At 38.3% G+C, this 17,356-nt stretch overlaps 1 protein-coding gene across 2 annotated transcripts in view; it reads left to right on the top strand.

The window, feature by feature from the left end:
* Positions 1-17,356, top strand: part of SUMO1 (small ubiquitin like modifier 1) — a 41,151-nt gene that overhangs the window by 16,127 nt on the left and 7,668 nt on the right. For both annotated transcript variants that reach the window (XM_037848780.1, XM_037848779.1), the window contains exons 2-3: positions 9,398-9,472; positions 16,010-16,087. In XM_037848780.1, the coding sequence (XP_037704708.1) occupies positions 9,398-9,472; positions 16,010-16,087 (153 nt within the window). The remainder of the gene's footprint in view (positions 1-9,397; positions 9,473-16,009; positions 16,088-17,356) is intronic.

Here is a 17,356-nt window from a genome sequence, read left to right as displayed (position 1 = left end):
AAAAGCAAAAAGAGCCTTAGGGACCCATGAGACACTGTAAGTGTACCAATATGCACATTATGGGACTCTGAGAAGGAAAAGAAAGACAAAGGGGCAGAAGAAATATTCAAAGAAATAATGACAGAGAACTACCTAAAGTTAACAAAAGATGGGAATATGCATATCCAAGAAGACCAGAAAACACCAAACAGGATGAATGTGAAGAAAAATTCACTGAGTGTTCCGGTTTGCTAATGCTGCCAATATGCCAAGTACCACAAATGGGTTGGGTTTTATAAAGGGGGTTTATTTGGTTACAAATTTATGGTCCTAAGGCCATAAAAGTGTCCAGCCGATGGCATCCGGAGCACCTCTGTTAGCTGGGAAGGCACGTGGCTGGCGGCTGCTGGTCCTTTGCTCCCGGGTTGCGTTGCTTTCAGCTTCTGATAAAGTGGCTTTCTCTCTGGGAGTCCTCTCTTAGCTTCTCCAGGGCAAACTCTGGGCTTCATCTTTTAGCTTAGCATCTCCACAATCCTTCTGTTCACATCTGCAAATATCTCTTATTGTCAGCAAGCATCAGTGTCAGTGTTGGATCTTCTGCTCTCTTAAGTCGTCCAGTGAACTAATCAAGACCCATCCTGAATGGGCAAGTTCCACTCCTCCATGGAAATAATTTAATCAAAGGTTCCACCCTAATCAACAGACTTATCAGTTTGCCCCCACAAGGTTGCATTAAAGAACATGGCTTTTTGGGGGACAAACTGGCACACCTAGTCATATATTGATGTCACTATTGAATGCAGAGGACAGGGAGAGTGTTCTGAAAGCTGCAAGAGAAAAGTAACATGGTATGTACAAGGGGAGTCCCAATTAGATTGATAATCCAGTTTCTCATCAGAAACCATGGAGTCAAGAAAGCAGTGGGTTGAAATACTTCAAGTGCTGAAAGAAAACAACTGCCAGCCAACTCACAACTCACAACTGGTGAGACTCTCCTTCAGAAATGAGAGAGAGATTAAGACATTCTCAGATAAAAGCTGAGAGAGTTCATCACTCCTAAACCTGCCCTATAAGTAATGCTCAGGGGAGTTCTTCAGACTGAAAGGATTATGATTACCATTTGGGTAATCATAAGTGCCAGTACTATTGTATTGTATTTTTTTTGGTATGTAACTCCACTTCTTCCTACAGGTGCTAAAATCTTAATTGTATAAGAAGTAATGATAAATCTACAGTTTTGGACATGAAGTTTACAAAGATATAATTGGTAACAAGTACAAAAGAAGTTGAGGAGATGGGAATGGAGGGTTATAAGAACAGTGTATGTGTATGCTATTGAAGTCAGGTTGGTATCAAACCAGATATGATCATTATGTCTTAGGGTGTTAAATTTTAACCCCGTGGTAACCACAAGGAAAATAAATGAAAAATATATTCAGATAGAAAAGAGAAGGCACTCACTGTGGTATAATACAAAAAATTAAATTAATATGAAAGTAGGCATTAATGGAAGAATTGAGACACCGAAAAGGTAAAAGACATGCAAAGGCTAAATAGCAACATGGCAAAAGAAAGCCCTGCATTATCGGTTGTGACTTTAAATATAAATGGGTTAAACTCTCCAGTCAAAAGGCAGAGATTGGCGGAATGGAATAGAAAGCATGACCCAACTGTATTCTGTGTATGAGAGACTTACCTTAAACCCAAAGCTACAAGAAGGTTGAAAGTGAAAGAATGGAAAAAATAGTCCATACAAGTAGTAATCAGAAGAGACCTGGGTTTCATACTAATACCAGATAAAACAGACTTGAAGTAAAAAACAGTCCTGAGGGACAAAGATGTTCATTATATACTGATAAAGGGGACAATTCAAGAAGAAGAAATAAGTTATAAGTATATATGCGTCTAACAGCAGAGCCCCAAGATGTATGAAGCAAATACTGACAGATTGGAAGGGAGAAATTGATGGTTCTATACTAATAGTACGAAACTTAGTATTTGACTTTTAGTAATGGGTATGTGAGAATGAGATTAAGTTTAGCTTTCACACAGGGTGGGTGTCACTTAGGGGGGCAGCTCGGGGGGTGGTGGAGGGTCAAGAAGCCAAGCCATAGTTGGCGGCTGGTCCTCCTGTTTATCCGCCCACTGTCCTTGCAAGGTGGAGACTCGGGGGTGGAGGCTCCTAAAATAGCCTCATAATTTGTTACCAACTGGCTCTGTGGTTAAGGAGCAAAGGAAAGAGGACATATAAGCATAAGAGTGGTGTCAGTGCCTTATATGGGCATAACAGTTACAGTCAGGGGTGGAGACTTGTTTCAGATGTTTCTTGTTTCAGATGTTTCAAGTTTGCGCAGGTTGCTTATTTTAAATTTGCTTTGGCTAGTTAGGCCTATCGAATAGGCTGTAACCTCTGGCCTGTCAAATGGAGAAATGGGAGGGACTTGCCTGTTAGGCTTAGGGAATAAGTAGTTCTGTGTTATATTGTTTAGTGTGTCAGCCACCACATTTTGGTTGTGTGCTCGTTCTGAAAGATCGTGAATAAATTCTTTTCTTCTCCACATCTGGTGAGCATTGTGCCAGTTTGAATGTATTATGTCCCCCACCAAATGCCATTGTCTTTGATGTAAACTTGTGTGGGCAGACCTATCAGTGTTAATTAGATTGCAATTCTTTGAGTGTTTCCATGGAAATGCGCCCCACCCAACTGTAGGTGATAACTCTGATGAGATATTTCCATGCAGGTGTGGCCTCACCCATTCAGAGTTGGCCTTGATCAGTGGAGCCATATAAATGGGCTGACAAACAGAAGGAACTCAGTGCTCAGTGCAGCTGAGAGTGATGTTTTGAAGAGGAGCTATAGCCAAGAGGGACACTTTGAAGAAAGCACAGGAGCTGCAGATGAGAGACATTTTGAAGAGTCTTGCTCCAGAGAAGCTGAGAGAGGATGGGGCATATTCCTTTATGAGGAAGTACAGCCTAGAGAGGAACGCCCTGGGAGAAAGCCATTTTGAAACCAGAACTTTGGAGCAGATGCCAGCCACGTGCCTTCCCAGCTGACAGAGGCTTTCTGGACACCATTGGCCATTTTCCAATGAAGGTACCTTATTGCTGATATGTACCTTGGACGCTTTATGGCCTTAAACCAAATAAACCCCCTTTATGAAAGTCTTTCCATCTCTGGTGTTTTGTATTCTGCCAGCATTAGCAAACTAAAACATTTTGGTACCAGAAGTGGGGTGCTTTTGCTGCTGAGTTGGCAAATACCAAACATGTTGGAACAGCTTTTTAAATTGATAAGGGGAAGATTCTGGAAGAATTGTGAGGAGCTTGAGAGAAAAGGCCTAAACTGCTTTGAAGAGACTGTTTGTGGAAACATGGACTCTGAAGATACTTCTGACGAGGCCTTGAACAGAAATGAATGTGTTGTTGCAAACTGGAAAAAAGGCAATGCTTGTTTTAAAGTGGCAGAGAATTTGGCAAAATTGAGCGCTGGTGTCACATGGAAGGAAGAATTTGAAAGCGACAACCTGGAATACTTAGCTGAGGAGATCTCCAGACTACGTGTGGAGGATGTACCTTGGCTACTCCTTGCAGCTTATAGTAAAATGCGAGCAGAGAGAGATAAACTTAGAACTGAACTCTTGGGTTCAAAGAAACTGGAAGCCGGTGGCTTGGAAAATTACGGGCTTCCAGGGAGTGGAATCCCAGAAGCTACAGCCCAATGTGAGGATGTAACCAAACATGGCACCCAGCCGCCATTTCAGTACAAGCCAAGATTGGAAATGGAGTTAACCAGAAAGGATTTTTGGAAAGTCCTGTTGTCTGACAGCTTTGACCCCTGTGTTCTTCATGTGAAACTAACAGAATTTTTGCGAGGTCTTTATAGACAGAGCCGCTGCCATTCTGGACTGGTTGAGAAAGACAAGGAACAAATTGAAGGAAAAATTTCTTCAAAGACAGAGCCATGGAGGTTGAGGTCTGGAGTTAAGAGGTCTCGGGCTGGGAGAGCGGAGAAGCCCACACACATGGAAAGGGTGAATTTGTCCTGGAGGTTGGGGGCGGGCCTTCCACCTCGATGCTCAGGAAATGTCCTGCCACCCCAAACCCCAGAGAGGATGAAGCACATTCCCAGGGAATTGGGGAGAGCCTGGCTGCCACCACACTGTTCTGAAGGGGTTGAGCATGTGCCCCGGAGATGGAAGGGAATCCGGGAGCTGCCCCGATGTTTGAGGAGGGTGGGGCTGAGAAGCTGGTCTCCCCAGTGTGTGGATATGTTGGAACACTCACCTAAGCATTTGGAGAGGAAAGGGCTGCCACAAAGGCCCTTAGGAAAGGTTAGACTCCTGCCCTCTCAAGGCCCAAGGATGCAACGTCATTCTGTAAATGACTCTCAGACTTTGAAATCTACTGCAGTTTGTCCTGCAGGTTCTAGGAACTGTTTCGGTCCTGTGAACCCTGTTTTGCTTTCAGTTTCACCTTATGGCAATGGGAATGTTTATCCTACGAATGTCCCTCCTTTGTATAGTGGAAGCACATAACTTGTTCTTAGTTCACAGATCCATAGCTGAAGGAAAATTATGCCTTAGGACTGACCACGCGTATAATTGATTTAGATGGGATCTTGTACTTAACTATTGTTACTGAAATGATTTAAGATTCTGTGATATTGTTGTGGGATGAATCTATTTTGTATATAGAAAGATAATGTCATTTTGGGGTTCAGGGGGTGGAATGTGCCAGTTTGAATGTATTATGTCCCCCCAAACGCCATTATCTTTGATGTAAACTTGTGTGGAGAGACCTATCAATGTTAATTAGATTGCAATTCTTTGAGTGTTTCCATGGAAATGCGCCCCACCCAACTGTAGATGATAACTCTGATGAGATATTTCCATGGAGGTGTGGCCCCACCCATTCAGGGTGGGCCTTGATCAGTGGAGCCATATAAAGGAGCTGACAAACAGAAAGAACTCAGTGCTCAGTGCAGTTGAGAGTGATGTTTTGAAGAGGAGCTACAGCCAAGAGGGACATTTTGAAGAAAGCACAGGAGCTGCAGATGAGAGACAGTTTGAAGACAACCATGAAAGCAGACTCTTGCTCCAGAGAAGCCGAGAGAATATGGGGCATATTCCTTTATGAGGAAGTACAGCCTAGAGAGGAACGCCCTGGGAGAAAGCCATTTTGAAACCAGAACTTTGGAGCAGATGCCAGCCACGTGCCTTCCCAGCTAACAGAGGTTTTCCAGACACTGTTGGCCATTCTTCAGTGAAGGTACCTGTGCGAGTTTGAATATATTATGTCCCCCAAATGCCATTATCTTTGATGTAATCTTGTGTGGGCAGACTTATCAGTGTTAATTAGATTGTAATTCTTTGAGTGTTTCCGTGGAGATGCGCCGCACCCAACTGTGGGTGATGACTCTGATTGGATAATTATCATGGAGGTGTTGGCCCGCCCATTGGGTGGGTCTGAATTAAATTACTGGAGCACTATATAAGATCAGACAAGAGGAGCAAGCTGCTACAGCCAAGAGGGATGCTTTGAAGAAGGCACAGGAGCTGCAGATGAAAGACAGTTTGAAGACGGCCATTGAAAGCAGACTCTTGCTCCAGAGAAGCTGAGAGAGGACATATATCCCAAGTGCAACTAAGAGTGACATTTTTGAGGAAGTGCAGCCTAGAGAGGAACATCCTGGGAGAAAGCCATTTTGAAACCAGAACTTTGGAGCAGACGCCAGCCATGTGCCTTCGTAGCTAACAGAGGTTTTCTAGACACCATTGGCCATCCTCCAGTGAAGGTACAAGATTGCTGATTTGTTGCCTTGGACACTTTATGGCCTTAAGATTGTAACTGTGTAACCAAATAAACCCCCTTTTATAAAAGCCAATCCATCTCTGATGTTTTGCATTCTGGCAGCATTAGCAAACTAGAACAGTACCCAATTGCTGATGTGTTACCTTGGACACTTTATGGCCTTAAGACTATAGCTGTGTAACCAAATAAACCCCCTTTATAAAAGCCTATCCATCTGGTGCTTTGCATTCTGGCAGCATTAGCAAACTAAAACAAGTGTTTTTTTCCTTTTTAGGTATAGTGCTTTGTTTCTCACAGGTAGAACATCTGTAAGGAAGTAGAAGACTTGCATGTACCCTAAACCAACTAGACCTACCAGATATAAATAGAACACTTCACCCAACTACAACAGAATATGCATTCTTCTCAAGTGCCCATGGATCATTCTCCAATATAGACCATAGTTTAGGTCATAAAATACGTCTCAATAAATTAAAAAATATTGAAATCATCTGGTGTATATTCTGCAACCACAGTGGAATGAACCTAGAGGGAGAAATGGAAAATGCATCAATATATGGATGTTAAACAATATATTCTTAAGCAACTTCTTGGTTAAAGAGGAAATCACGTGGATATTAAACAACCAGTAAGTTAAAGCGGAAACAGAAGCAAAAGTAGGAAATACCTTTATGTGAATTAAAATGAAAATATAACATACCAAAAATTATGGGATGCAGGAATGCAGTCCTGAGAGGGAAAATTTATAGCTCTAAATGATACATTAAAAAGAAAGACTTTGGAGAACTAACTTCAAAACTGGAAGAACTAGAAAAAGAAACAGACGAAACCCAAAGTGAACAGAAGTGAGGAAATAACAAAGATTGGAATGGAGATAAATGAAATAGAAAAAAAAAAAAGAATTAAAAAGGAAGTTGGTTCTTGGAAAAGATGAATAAAATGGTCAGACCTTCAACTGGACTGAAAAAATAGAGAGGATACAGAAATGAAAAGGACATTACTGTCTACTCCAGCGAAATAAGGACAGCAAAAGGGTACAATGAACAATTATGTCAATAAATTAGGTAACCCGGATGAAATGAACAAATTCTTAGAAACACACAAATTACCTGCATTGACTCAAGAAGAAATAGAAGCTCTCAACAAACCAATTACTAGTAAAGAGACTGAATCAGTAATCAAGTATCTCCTAGCAAAGAGAAGCCCAGAACCAGATGGCTTCACAGAGGAATTCTACCAAACATTCCAAGAGACTTAACTCCAATTCTGCTCAGACTTTTCAAAAAAATTGAAGAGGAGGGAGCACTCCTTAATTCAGTCTGGGAGGTTAACATCACCCTCAAACCAAAGCCAGATAAGAATACTACGAGAGAACCACAGATCAGTATCTTCTATGAATATAGATGCCAAAGTCCTCAACAATATAATAGCAAACCCAATCTGAGAGCACATTAAAAGAATTATATACCATGATAAAGTGGTATTTATCCTTGGAATGCAAAGTTGGTTCAACATAAACAAAATTACAACATAATATGATGTAATACATCATAGTAACACAATGAAGGGGGAAAAATCATGATCATCTCAATTCATGCAGAATAGGCATTTGATGTAATCCAGCACGCCTTTTTGATAAAAACACTTGGAAAACTAGGACTAGAGGGAAATTTCCTCAACATGATAAAGGATATGTATGTAAAGCCCACAGCTAACACCCTACTAATTGTGAAAGCCTGAAAGCTTTTTCTCTAAGATCAGGAGCACGATAAGGATGTCCACTGTCACCACTGTTATTCAACATTATACTAGAAGTTCTTGCCAGAGCATTTAGGCAAGAAAAAGAAATAAAAGGCATCAAGTTGGAGAGGAAATAGTGTTTCTGACCATTCTGAAAAATACACAACTAAACTACTAGAGCTAATAAAAGAATTCAGCAGAGTGGCAGTGTACAAGATCAGTACTCCCAAATCGATAAGGGTTCTGTACACAAGCAATGAACAATCGAAAGAAGAAACCAAGAAAAATAATTCCATTTACAAAAGCCACTTAAAGAATCAGTTATCTAGGAATAAATCTAACCAAGGATGTAAAGGACTTGTACACGTAAAACTGTAAAACATTGCTAAAAGAAATCAAAGAAGATCTACATAAATGCAAAAACATTCTGTGTTTGTGGATTGGAAACCCCAATATTGGTAAGATGTCATTTTTACCCAAAGCCCTTTACAGATTTAACATACTCACAATCAAAATTCCCACAGCCGCCTTTGCATAAATGGAAAAGTCAGTTATCAAATTTACATGGAAAGGTGAGGGTCCCTGAATAGCCAAAACCGTCTTGAAAAAGATGGACTATAGTTAATAGTAAAATCATAAAAATGTGCTTTAATCAATTGTAACAAATGTAGCACACTAGTTCAAGTTGTTAATTATAGGGTGGTATATGGGAATCCTGTATTTTATATATGATTGTTTTGTAAACCTATAACTTTTCTAATAAAAAATAAATAAATTGCAAAAACAAAACAAAACCCCAAAACCCTGTATAATGAAAAACAGACAGGGATTCATATAATAAAGTCCAGTCTGTTTTCTAAGGATTTCCCTAGGTTCTGGCCTCTGTCTTAAAGTTAAAAGCTACTTCTTATTTAATATGCTGTGTTAATTTTTGAATGTTTAAGATTTTAGTAGTTTTTATGTTACATGAGATATTACAGGTCCTGTTACTTTATTTGCAAATTGTAATATGGTTGCTTATAGTCTTATAAAGCATGGATTAACTGTTTGAAATTATTATGAATGATAGAAGAGTATATATTTAAGTGAGTGGAGAAATTGGTGCCAAACTAAGGTATAGTATATGGGGGAAAATCTGCTTTTACCATACTGGAGTGAAATTTTCCAAGGTTTAATCACTTTGGTAAAAATAACTTACTTATTCTTTAATTATTTCATCATGAAGTTGTTTCAACTTACTTACTTCTTTTCAGCATCCACTTATTTGAAATTATTTTGTAACTCTTTTCTTCTGTTTCCCAGTTTTTGTCTTTGGTTTCTTTTTCCTACTTAATTTTTTCTTATTCTGGTTGGTTTTTCTTGATTTTTTTTCATCCATATTTCGATCACATCAGAAATTTGATACAATGCTTCAGATAATCTAAAATAATAGATGTAGATATAAAGCTCATATGTTTCAACTCCAGACTGCATTAGGTCAATACTTCATTTCAATTTCTTTCATAACTAGATTTTGCTTATGCTAATGTGCTTAGTTTATGTTTCTTAGTACAGTTTGGGTAAGTGTATGGGGCCCAGCAGTCTGTGTTTTAACAAACCCTTCTGCTGATTCTGTGAGACCTTTACTGTAAGATATTTAAAAAGAGCTCCTTTTCCTGATTTCTCAGTGAAACCAGTGTTTGGGACAGTAGTTGACTTGACTTACAGCCTTTTTTGCTTAATTGACTGGCAGAAAAAAGAAACTTACTTTATACTTTCAGGTGCAGATTTTGTATCCTATGGGAAAGAATAGATACTCTTAAGTGAGTAATTAAAACAGCATATGGGAACTTTTATCTGTAATTTACTTTTTTTTTTTCCTCAGGAAGCGAAACCTTCAACTGAGGACTTGGGGGATAAGAAAGAAGGCGAATACATTAAACTGAAAGTCATTGGACAGGTGAGTTTCATTATTTTTCTCCTTTATTTGACTCTCCAGGGAGAGAGTTGTTTTTCAAATCATTGTAGATTGTTCCACATACACAGGAAAAATGATTTAAGTTAGGCAAGTTATTTAAAAATTTATTATATATGCAACTGCTGCAGGTAGAAGAGGCTGATACTGTTTTTTTTTTTTTTTTTTTTTTTAAGTACTCTGCTAGGCATGTTTAGATCATCTTAGTTTCTTTAAAAATGAACTTTTTTTTGGTTAGCATGCTTCAGTAGCAAATATGGTGAATGCTTTTAAGTGGTAAGACAAGGGCCAGCCTTCAACAAAAGGGTCTTTCATTCCCTTTTCTGGACTCTCTTCTCTTTCCTGGTACCTTATTTCTCCAGACTTTGGCCTGTATTTTTATTATTGACCTTTTCTGAGTTGTTTACTGGTAATTAAGGTTAGCTGAAAACTGTTAGAGGAATGACATTTCATAGTTATTTGTTTTTTTAAAGTGTGAGAATATCATTTCCCCACATTCACCCTAACATGGAGTTATGGAGTAAATTGTGTTGTCCCCAAAGATATGTTTAAGTGCTAACCCCCACCTGGTTCTGTGGATATGAATCCCTTTGTAAACAGCCTCTCTGAAGATGTTACTAGTTAAGGGGAGGCCACACTGAATCAAAGTGAGCTTTAATCCAGTATGGCTGGAGTCCTGATAAGCAGAGGAAATTTGGACACAAGGAATAGGAGACAGAAGAGACAGAGGGCCATGTGACACAGGTAGAGATTGAGTAATGGATTGCTGGCAAGCTACCACCAGAATGCTACAGACTTCAGAGAAATTGTTGCCCTGCTAACACCTTGATATTGGACTTCTAGCCTCCAAAACTGTGAAACAGTTAATTCCTGTTGCATGAGCCAACCAGTCTGGTATTTCTTGTAGCAGCCCTGGTGAACTAAGACACATGGAATATCACCAGTCTTACGATAGGTAAAAAATTTTGCTTTATTTTGCATTTCCTTGATTATAAGTGAGGTGTAATTTTTTGTTTACTGACATTTATTTTCTTTTAATTATGTGTTCATATCCTTTTCCTGTATTTCTGTTGGATTATATTTTTTTTGAAAAAACTTTTATTGCTATGTAATACACGTATCAAAAAACTTTACCATTTAAAAAGTACAGTTCAGTAGCTTTTATTATATTCACAAGACTGTGCAAACTGTTACCACTGCTTAATTCCAGAATATTTTCATCACTTCCAAAAGAAATTCTTTACCTTTTAGCAGTCATCATCCCTCATTTCTGCCTTCCTTCAGCCCTTGGCAACCATTGCTCCACTCCACTTTTTTTCCTATGGATTTGCCTATTCTGGACATTCACATAAATTCATAATATGTGGCTTTTTGTGTCTGGTTTCTTTCATTTAGCATATGGCTATACCATACAAAGGAATATTATCTTTATCCATTCATCCATTGATGAATATTTGAGTTTTTTTCCACTTTTTGGCTATTATAAATAATGCCGCCATGAACGTTATGTAGCCACAAGCCAAGGAAAACTGAAAGAGGCAAGGAAAGATTCTCCCCACAGGTTTTGGAGGGGGCATGGCCCTGTGGACACCTTGATTTCAGCCAGTGATACTGATTTCAGACTTCTGCCCTCAAGAACTGTGAGATAATAGCAGCCATAGAAAACTAATACAGACTTTGGTATCAGAAATGGGGTGTTTCTGTAACAATTAACTAAAAAACATGAAAGCAGCTTTGGCCTTGGGCAGTGGGAGAGAAGCTGGAAGAATTTTGATGCACATGGTAGAAAAGTCTAGGTTGCCTTGAAGAGATAGCTGGTAGAAATATGAATGTTGGTGATGATCTGTTGAGGGCTAAGAAAAGTGAGAGGAACATGGTTGAGAAAACTTCTGTCATCTTACAGTATACATATATTGTATTGAAGAGAATGTTGGTAGAAGTATGAATATTAAAGGTGCTTCTAGTTAGGTCACAGAAGAAAATGAGGAATGTGTTAATGGAAATGGAGGAAACGTGATCTGTATTATAAAGTAGGAGAAACTTGACCGAATTGTGTTCTGCTGTGGGTGGAAAGCAGAACTTAAAATTGATGAACTTGGATTTTCAGCTGAAGAGATTTCCAAATAAAGTATTGAAGGTGTGGCCTGGTTTCTCCTTTCTGCTTATGGTAAAATGGGAGAGGAAAGAGAGAAATTGAGGAAGGAATTGTTAAGCAAAAAAGGAACCAGCACTTGATGATTTGGGAGATTCTATCCAGATTGCAAAGGATGCTAAAATTAGGCTATTCACTGTTGGAAAAGCATGCTTTGAAGAGGGGGCCATGTGGATGGATAACCTTTTGCTGAAGAGATTGGGTGTGTGACTCAAGGATTCAATCAACTATCTAATCAGAAGCCGGGAAGAGAGGTGAGTTCATAAAGCAAGGATGTGTAGATAACCTGCTTGTCTAATGACATCAGTCCCCGTGAAATACACAGAAGTTGGGTAAGGTTTTTGAGAAGGTTCTATCAGCAGAAATACTGCCAATATGGACTGAAGGGGACAGAGGCAAGACAAAATGAAGGAAGGTTATCAGACTTCTAGGATTCTCCAGGCAGGAACAGGCTGATAGAACTATTCGGTTGCAAACCTGCGACATTTCAAGAAAAAGGAAGAATGATTCCGAGGGTAGAGTCTCAGATGCAGAGGCAGAGGCCAGAGGTGTTGGTGCAGAGTTTGAGGCCTGTTGAGCTGCCACATGCTGAGAGGGTAGATTCTTAAGCCATGGAGGATTATTCTCAAGCCTTAAAACCTAAGGGAATTTGCCCTGCAGGATTTTGTACTCACTTGGACTAGTGACCCCTTTTGTTCTAGTTTGCTAATGCTGCCGGAACGCAAAACACCAGAGATGGATTGGCTTTTATAAAAGGGGGTTTATTTGGTTACACAGTCACAGTCTTAAGGCCATAAGGTGTCCAAGGTAACACATCAGCATTCGGGTACCTTCACCGGAAGATGGCCAATGGTGTCCGGAAAACCTCTGTTAGCTGGGAAGGCGTGGCTGGCGTCTGCTCAAAATTCTGGTTTCAAAATGGCTTTCTCCCAGGACGTTCCTCTCTAGGCTTCAGCTTCTCTCCAAACTGTCACTCTCAGATGCTCTTGGGGCATTTCGCCTCTCTTAGCTTCTCCAGAGCAAAAGTCTGCTTTCAGCGGCTGTCTTCAGACTGTCTCTCATCTGCAGCTCCTGTGCTTTCTTCAAAGTCTCCCTCTTGGCTGTAGCAGCTTGCTCCTTCTGTCTCATCTTATACAGTGCTCCAGTAATTTAATTCAGACCCACCCTGAATGGGCGGGCCAACACCTCCATGGAAATTATCCAGTCAGAGTCATCACCCACAGTTGGGTGGGGTGCATCTCCTTGGAAACACTCAAAGGATTACAATCTAGTTAACGCTGATAGGTCTGCTCACACAAGATTACATCAAAGATAATGGTATTTGGGGGAACATAATACATTCATACTGGTACACCTTTATTCTTTCCAGTTTCTCTCTTTGGAATGGGAATGTCTGTCCTATGCCTGTTCCACCATTATATTTTGGAAGCAGATAACTTATTTTCTGTTTCACAGGTCCATAGATGAGAGGAATTTTGCCTCAGGATAGATAATACTCAGTCTCACCCATACTTGATTTAGATAAATTAGATGGTGAGATATGGGCCTTTTGAGCTGATGATATTTAGATGAGATTTTGGACTTAGAGTTGATGCTGTAATGGGTTGAGAATTTTGGGGATGTTGGGATGGTGTGTGTGGTGGTTATGAATATTTCAGCTGAGGAGATTGCTTTCAACAATGAGAGACATCTCATCCAGTCCGTTGAAGGCTTTAGGAGGAGAAATGATGATTTCAGCAGTCAGAAGAGAGAATTTTTATCTCTGCTTCAACCAGGTCGCTTCTCCTGGGGAATCCATTGAAACCTTCATTGGAGTTCCTAGTTTCTGGCTTGCCCTATGGAATTTGGACTTGTGCTTCCCCACAGTTGTGTGAGACAATTTTTATAAAAAGCTCATAATATTTACAGAGATATCCTATAGGTTCTGTTTCCTTAGAGAACCCTGAGTGATACGGGGTGAACATATTTTGCATGTGAGATCAATGTGAATTTGGGAAGCCTGAGCAGGGACTTTGGGTTGAGTGGTGGCCTCACTGAAGATATGACCACCCAGAACCTGGGAATGTGACCTTATTTAGAAAATAAGGGGGCTTTGTAGATGCAGTTAAGAATTTCAAGATGTGCTTACCCTGGATCATTGGGGTGGGCTGTAAATCTCCCATCCAAGTACTGACCAGACCCGATCCTGCTTAGTTTCCAAGATCAGATGAGATTGGGCACATTTAGGCTAGTATGCCCATAGATGGGCCCTAAATCTAATGACAGGTGTCCTAATTAGATGAGGAGAAGATGAAGGGAGATGAGAATGCCATGTGAAGATGGAGGCAGAGATTGGAGTTATGGAGCCATTGCTGAGTGACACCTGGAATGACAGGAATTGGAACAGATAAAAATTCTCCCCTAAGCCTTCCAAGGAAATGAGACCCTGCAGGCACCTTGATTTCAGCCCAGTGATACTTAATTTGGATTTCTGCTCTCCAGAACTGTGAGAGAATAAATAAATTATGGTTGTGGTAAGCTACCAAGTTTGGGGTAGTTTGCTGTTATAGGAGCCCTAAGAAGCTAATATAATAGCCATCCTAGTGGGTGTGAAGTATCTCATTGTGGTCTTGGTTTGCATTTCCTTGGTGCCTAATTGAGCATCATTTCATGTGCTTATTGTCCATTAATATATCTCCTTTGGAGAAGTGTTCATTCAGATCCTTTTCCCAGTTTTAAATTGGGTTATTTGCCTTTTTTTGTTGAGTTGTAAGAGTTCTTTATATATTCTTGATACAAAGTCCGTATCAGATATGATTTGCAGGTATTTTCCATTCTGTGGGTTGTCTTTTCCCTTTTTGAGTGTATCCTTTGCAACATAAAAGTTTTTAATTGGGATGAAGTCCAGTGTATTTTGTTGCTTGTGCTTTTAGTGTTATATCAAAGAAACTGTTACCTAATCAAGTCACAAAGATTTACATGTATGTTTTCTTCTAAGAGTTCTATAGTTGTAACTCTTTGATCCATTTTGAGTACATTTTTGTATGTTATATGAAGTAGAGTCCAACTTCATTCTTTTGCATGTGGCTGTCCAATTGTCCCAGCATCATTTGTTGAAAAGACTCTCAATTGAATTGTCTTGGCACCGTTGTTGAAAAATAAACTGACCTTAATGTATATGTATGAGTTTATTTCTGGACTCTTAATTCTTTTCCCTTGAACTGTAGGTTTATCCTTTTGACATTATCTTTTTAAGATGTATTGACTGTATGTGTTCTTTATATTTTCTTGTCTGTTGTATATGAAGATTTTCTCCAGTCTCTTAAGTTTCATTTGTGGGGTCTTTTACTCTATAGATATTTAACATTTTTATTGAGTCAAATTTATCAAAATTTGTCAAATCCTTTTTTGAAAAATTTGTAATTAAAAATTTTTTATTTAAATTCTTTTAAAAAAGTGGTTTCTAGTTTAAAATCTTGCTTATTAGAATGCTGAGATTTGAGAAGAAATTCTGTCTTAAAAAGGAGAGAGATATTAAATTAAAAAAAAAAAGTCTTAGATTCATCCATAAGTTACTTCATTGTATGGGGTGAGGGATGCTGTAGAACTTTCCTTCATAGTTATAATCACATATACATACTGTAAACATGTAACCTCTACTTTATGCATTTGTGAAAGTGATATGCAAGCGTAAGGATTGACTTTGAAATTTTATGGTGTCTGTTTAAGTGCCAGTATTTTGCCTGATAGTTGCTCAATAGTTTGCTTCACAGTATGGGTAGAATAAAAGAATCTATAGTCCCACAAATCAATTTGACTGACTCAGATTCTTGTTCGTTGTACTCAAGGGTGAGAAGCCAGATTCAGTAGGGTGACAGCTTATGCAGTACTAAGTTTCTCAGTCTCTTTTTCTTTGGTATCTACCTCTTTTGTAGGTTTGACCACCTTCAGTGACACTTGAGTTATCCTATCCCTTTCTGTTTTGAGTTGCTATTGCTAGTTTGTGAAAGTTAATACCCAGCTTTTTGTTATTTTGCAGATAGAATGGGCATTTAATTAATTATGAAGGAATACATTCTTTGAACTCAAAAGAACATGCCTGCTTTCACTTATACGTTAATTTTAACACCCAGGGCAGATTATCTTTGTTTTATTAAGTTCCTTTTTAACTGATAATAAAGTAACTTTGAGGATGATTTAATTTGTTTTAATAAACCAATAAATAAATAGATGGTAAATAAAACAATGATAAGAAGAACACTTTTGGGATAAAATATAGGCAAACAAAGTTGCCATTTCTGTTTGTACTATATACATGTACTACATGCCTGGTTACGTAATTTGGTTCAAGCAAAGTAAATAGTTAATATTTTTTTCTTTTATCTCCTTAGGATAGCAGTGAGATTCACTTCAAGGTGAAAATGACAACACATCTCAAGAAACTCAAGGAATCATACTGTCAGAGACAGGTTTGTGTATTATAGTATTAAATACAATGTTTTGTCATTAATTTTTCTTTTAGGAAGGCTATCAAAAGAAAAATGAGCCTGTTTTATTATTTTCACTTTTACAACTCAAGGAGAACACTAACTTGATCATTTCTTACATCCTCTACCTGCCCCCTACCCTTCTTCTGTGTCCCATTTCAAAGTTTAAATTTATAAGATATGTAAAACTGTTTTGAAAAGTAACCCAGTAATGTAAAGATTCCTATATGAATGTTTCTATCTTGGTGGCTCCTCAGTGAATGTGACAATAAAAACCAAGTGAGTTTTAGTGATCACTATGAAATTTCCTTGTGCTTAGCCAAGTGTGAAACTTAAGTGGTAATATTATGTTTATTATTTTTATATATAATTTATAAATTACTGCTAATTGCATCCCACACTTTTAACATAAAGGAATTTCCCTTTTTTATTAATATAGAAGTCTAGTACATATATTAATACCAAATCCTCACAGATGCTGGTCTTCATGAGTTAGATTATTAAAACACCTGATTCTTTTAACTGCCTTTATTTGAATTTGTGTTCTGTGCTCTCTGGCTATGGGACCTTGGGCAAGTTATTTAACCTCTATGTGTCTTGTTTCCCCAGTAAGAAGAATATTATTCTGTATATCTCATGAAGATTAAATGAGATAACCTATTTACAGTTCCTAAAGTAGTGTCTAAAAAGTAGTCAGTAGCTCTTAGCCATATTATCATTATTAAAATGGAAGTTTTTTAGGAATATAATTGGAAATTAGTATATGTAGGGGATAACCAAGATAAATTTTTAAATAGAATTATGATTTAAATTAATAAGTAAGAAATATTTAATCAATCTATTTAAATTCATATGTATTGTATGATATTAACACAGGCATTGTAGATTTTTTTAGGTGTGCTTTCCATAGTTGAAATTTGTAACTCATATAAAATTCATTTTTTGTTAGAAGAGTTTTTGACCCCACCACAAGATAATGTTTCTTTAAAAAAAGCCCGACAATTGAAAGCAAAGAATATTCTGCCTTTGTCAGTTTGTTTAATTATTTAATATAACCCTAGAGAGAATTTAAATCCAATGAAGAGTTGGTTTCCATGGTCTCCTATTCTTAAGAAAAAGTACATATCGAAAGATAGTTTAATTTCTTTGGATGTTTTTGGGACATCCAAAACAGGGATAGTCTTAATTATATTAAGTTTTGTGCAAAACTTTTGTCTTGCTAAATAAATGATCCTAGATTTATATTTGATA

This window comes from Choloepus didactylus, chromosome 9 (assembly GCF_015220235.1).
Source record: "Choloepus didactylus isolate mChoDid1 chromosome 9, mChoDid1.pri, whole genome shotgun sequence".
NCBI classification, from domain to species: Eukaryota; Metazoa; Chordata; class Mammalia; order Pilosa; family Megalonychidae; genus Choloepus; species Choloepus didactylus.
This window is presented reverse-complemented; position numbering and strand designations above follow the sequence as displayed.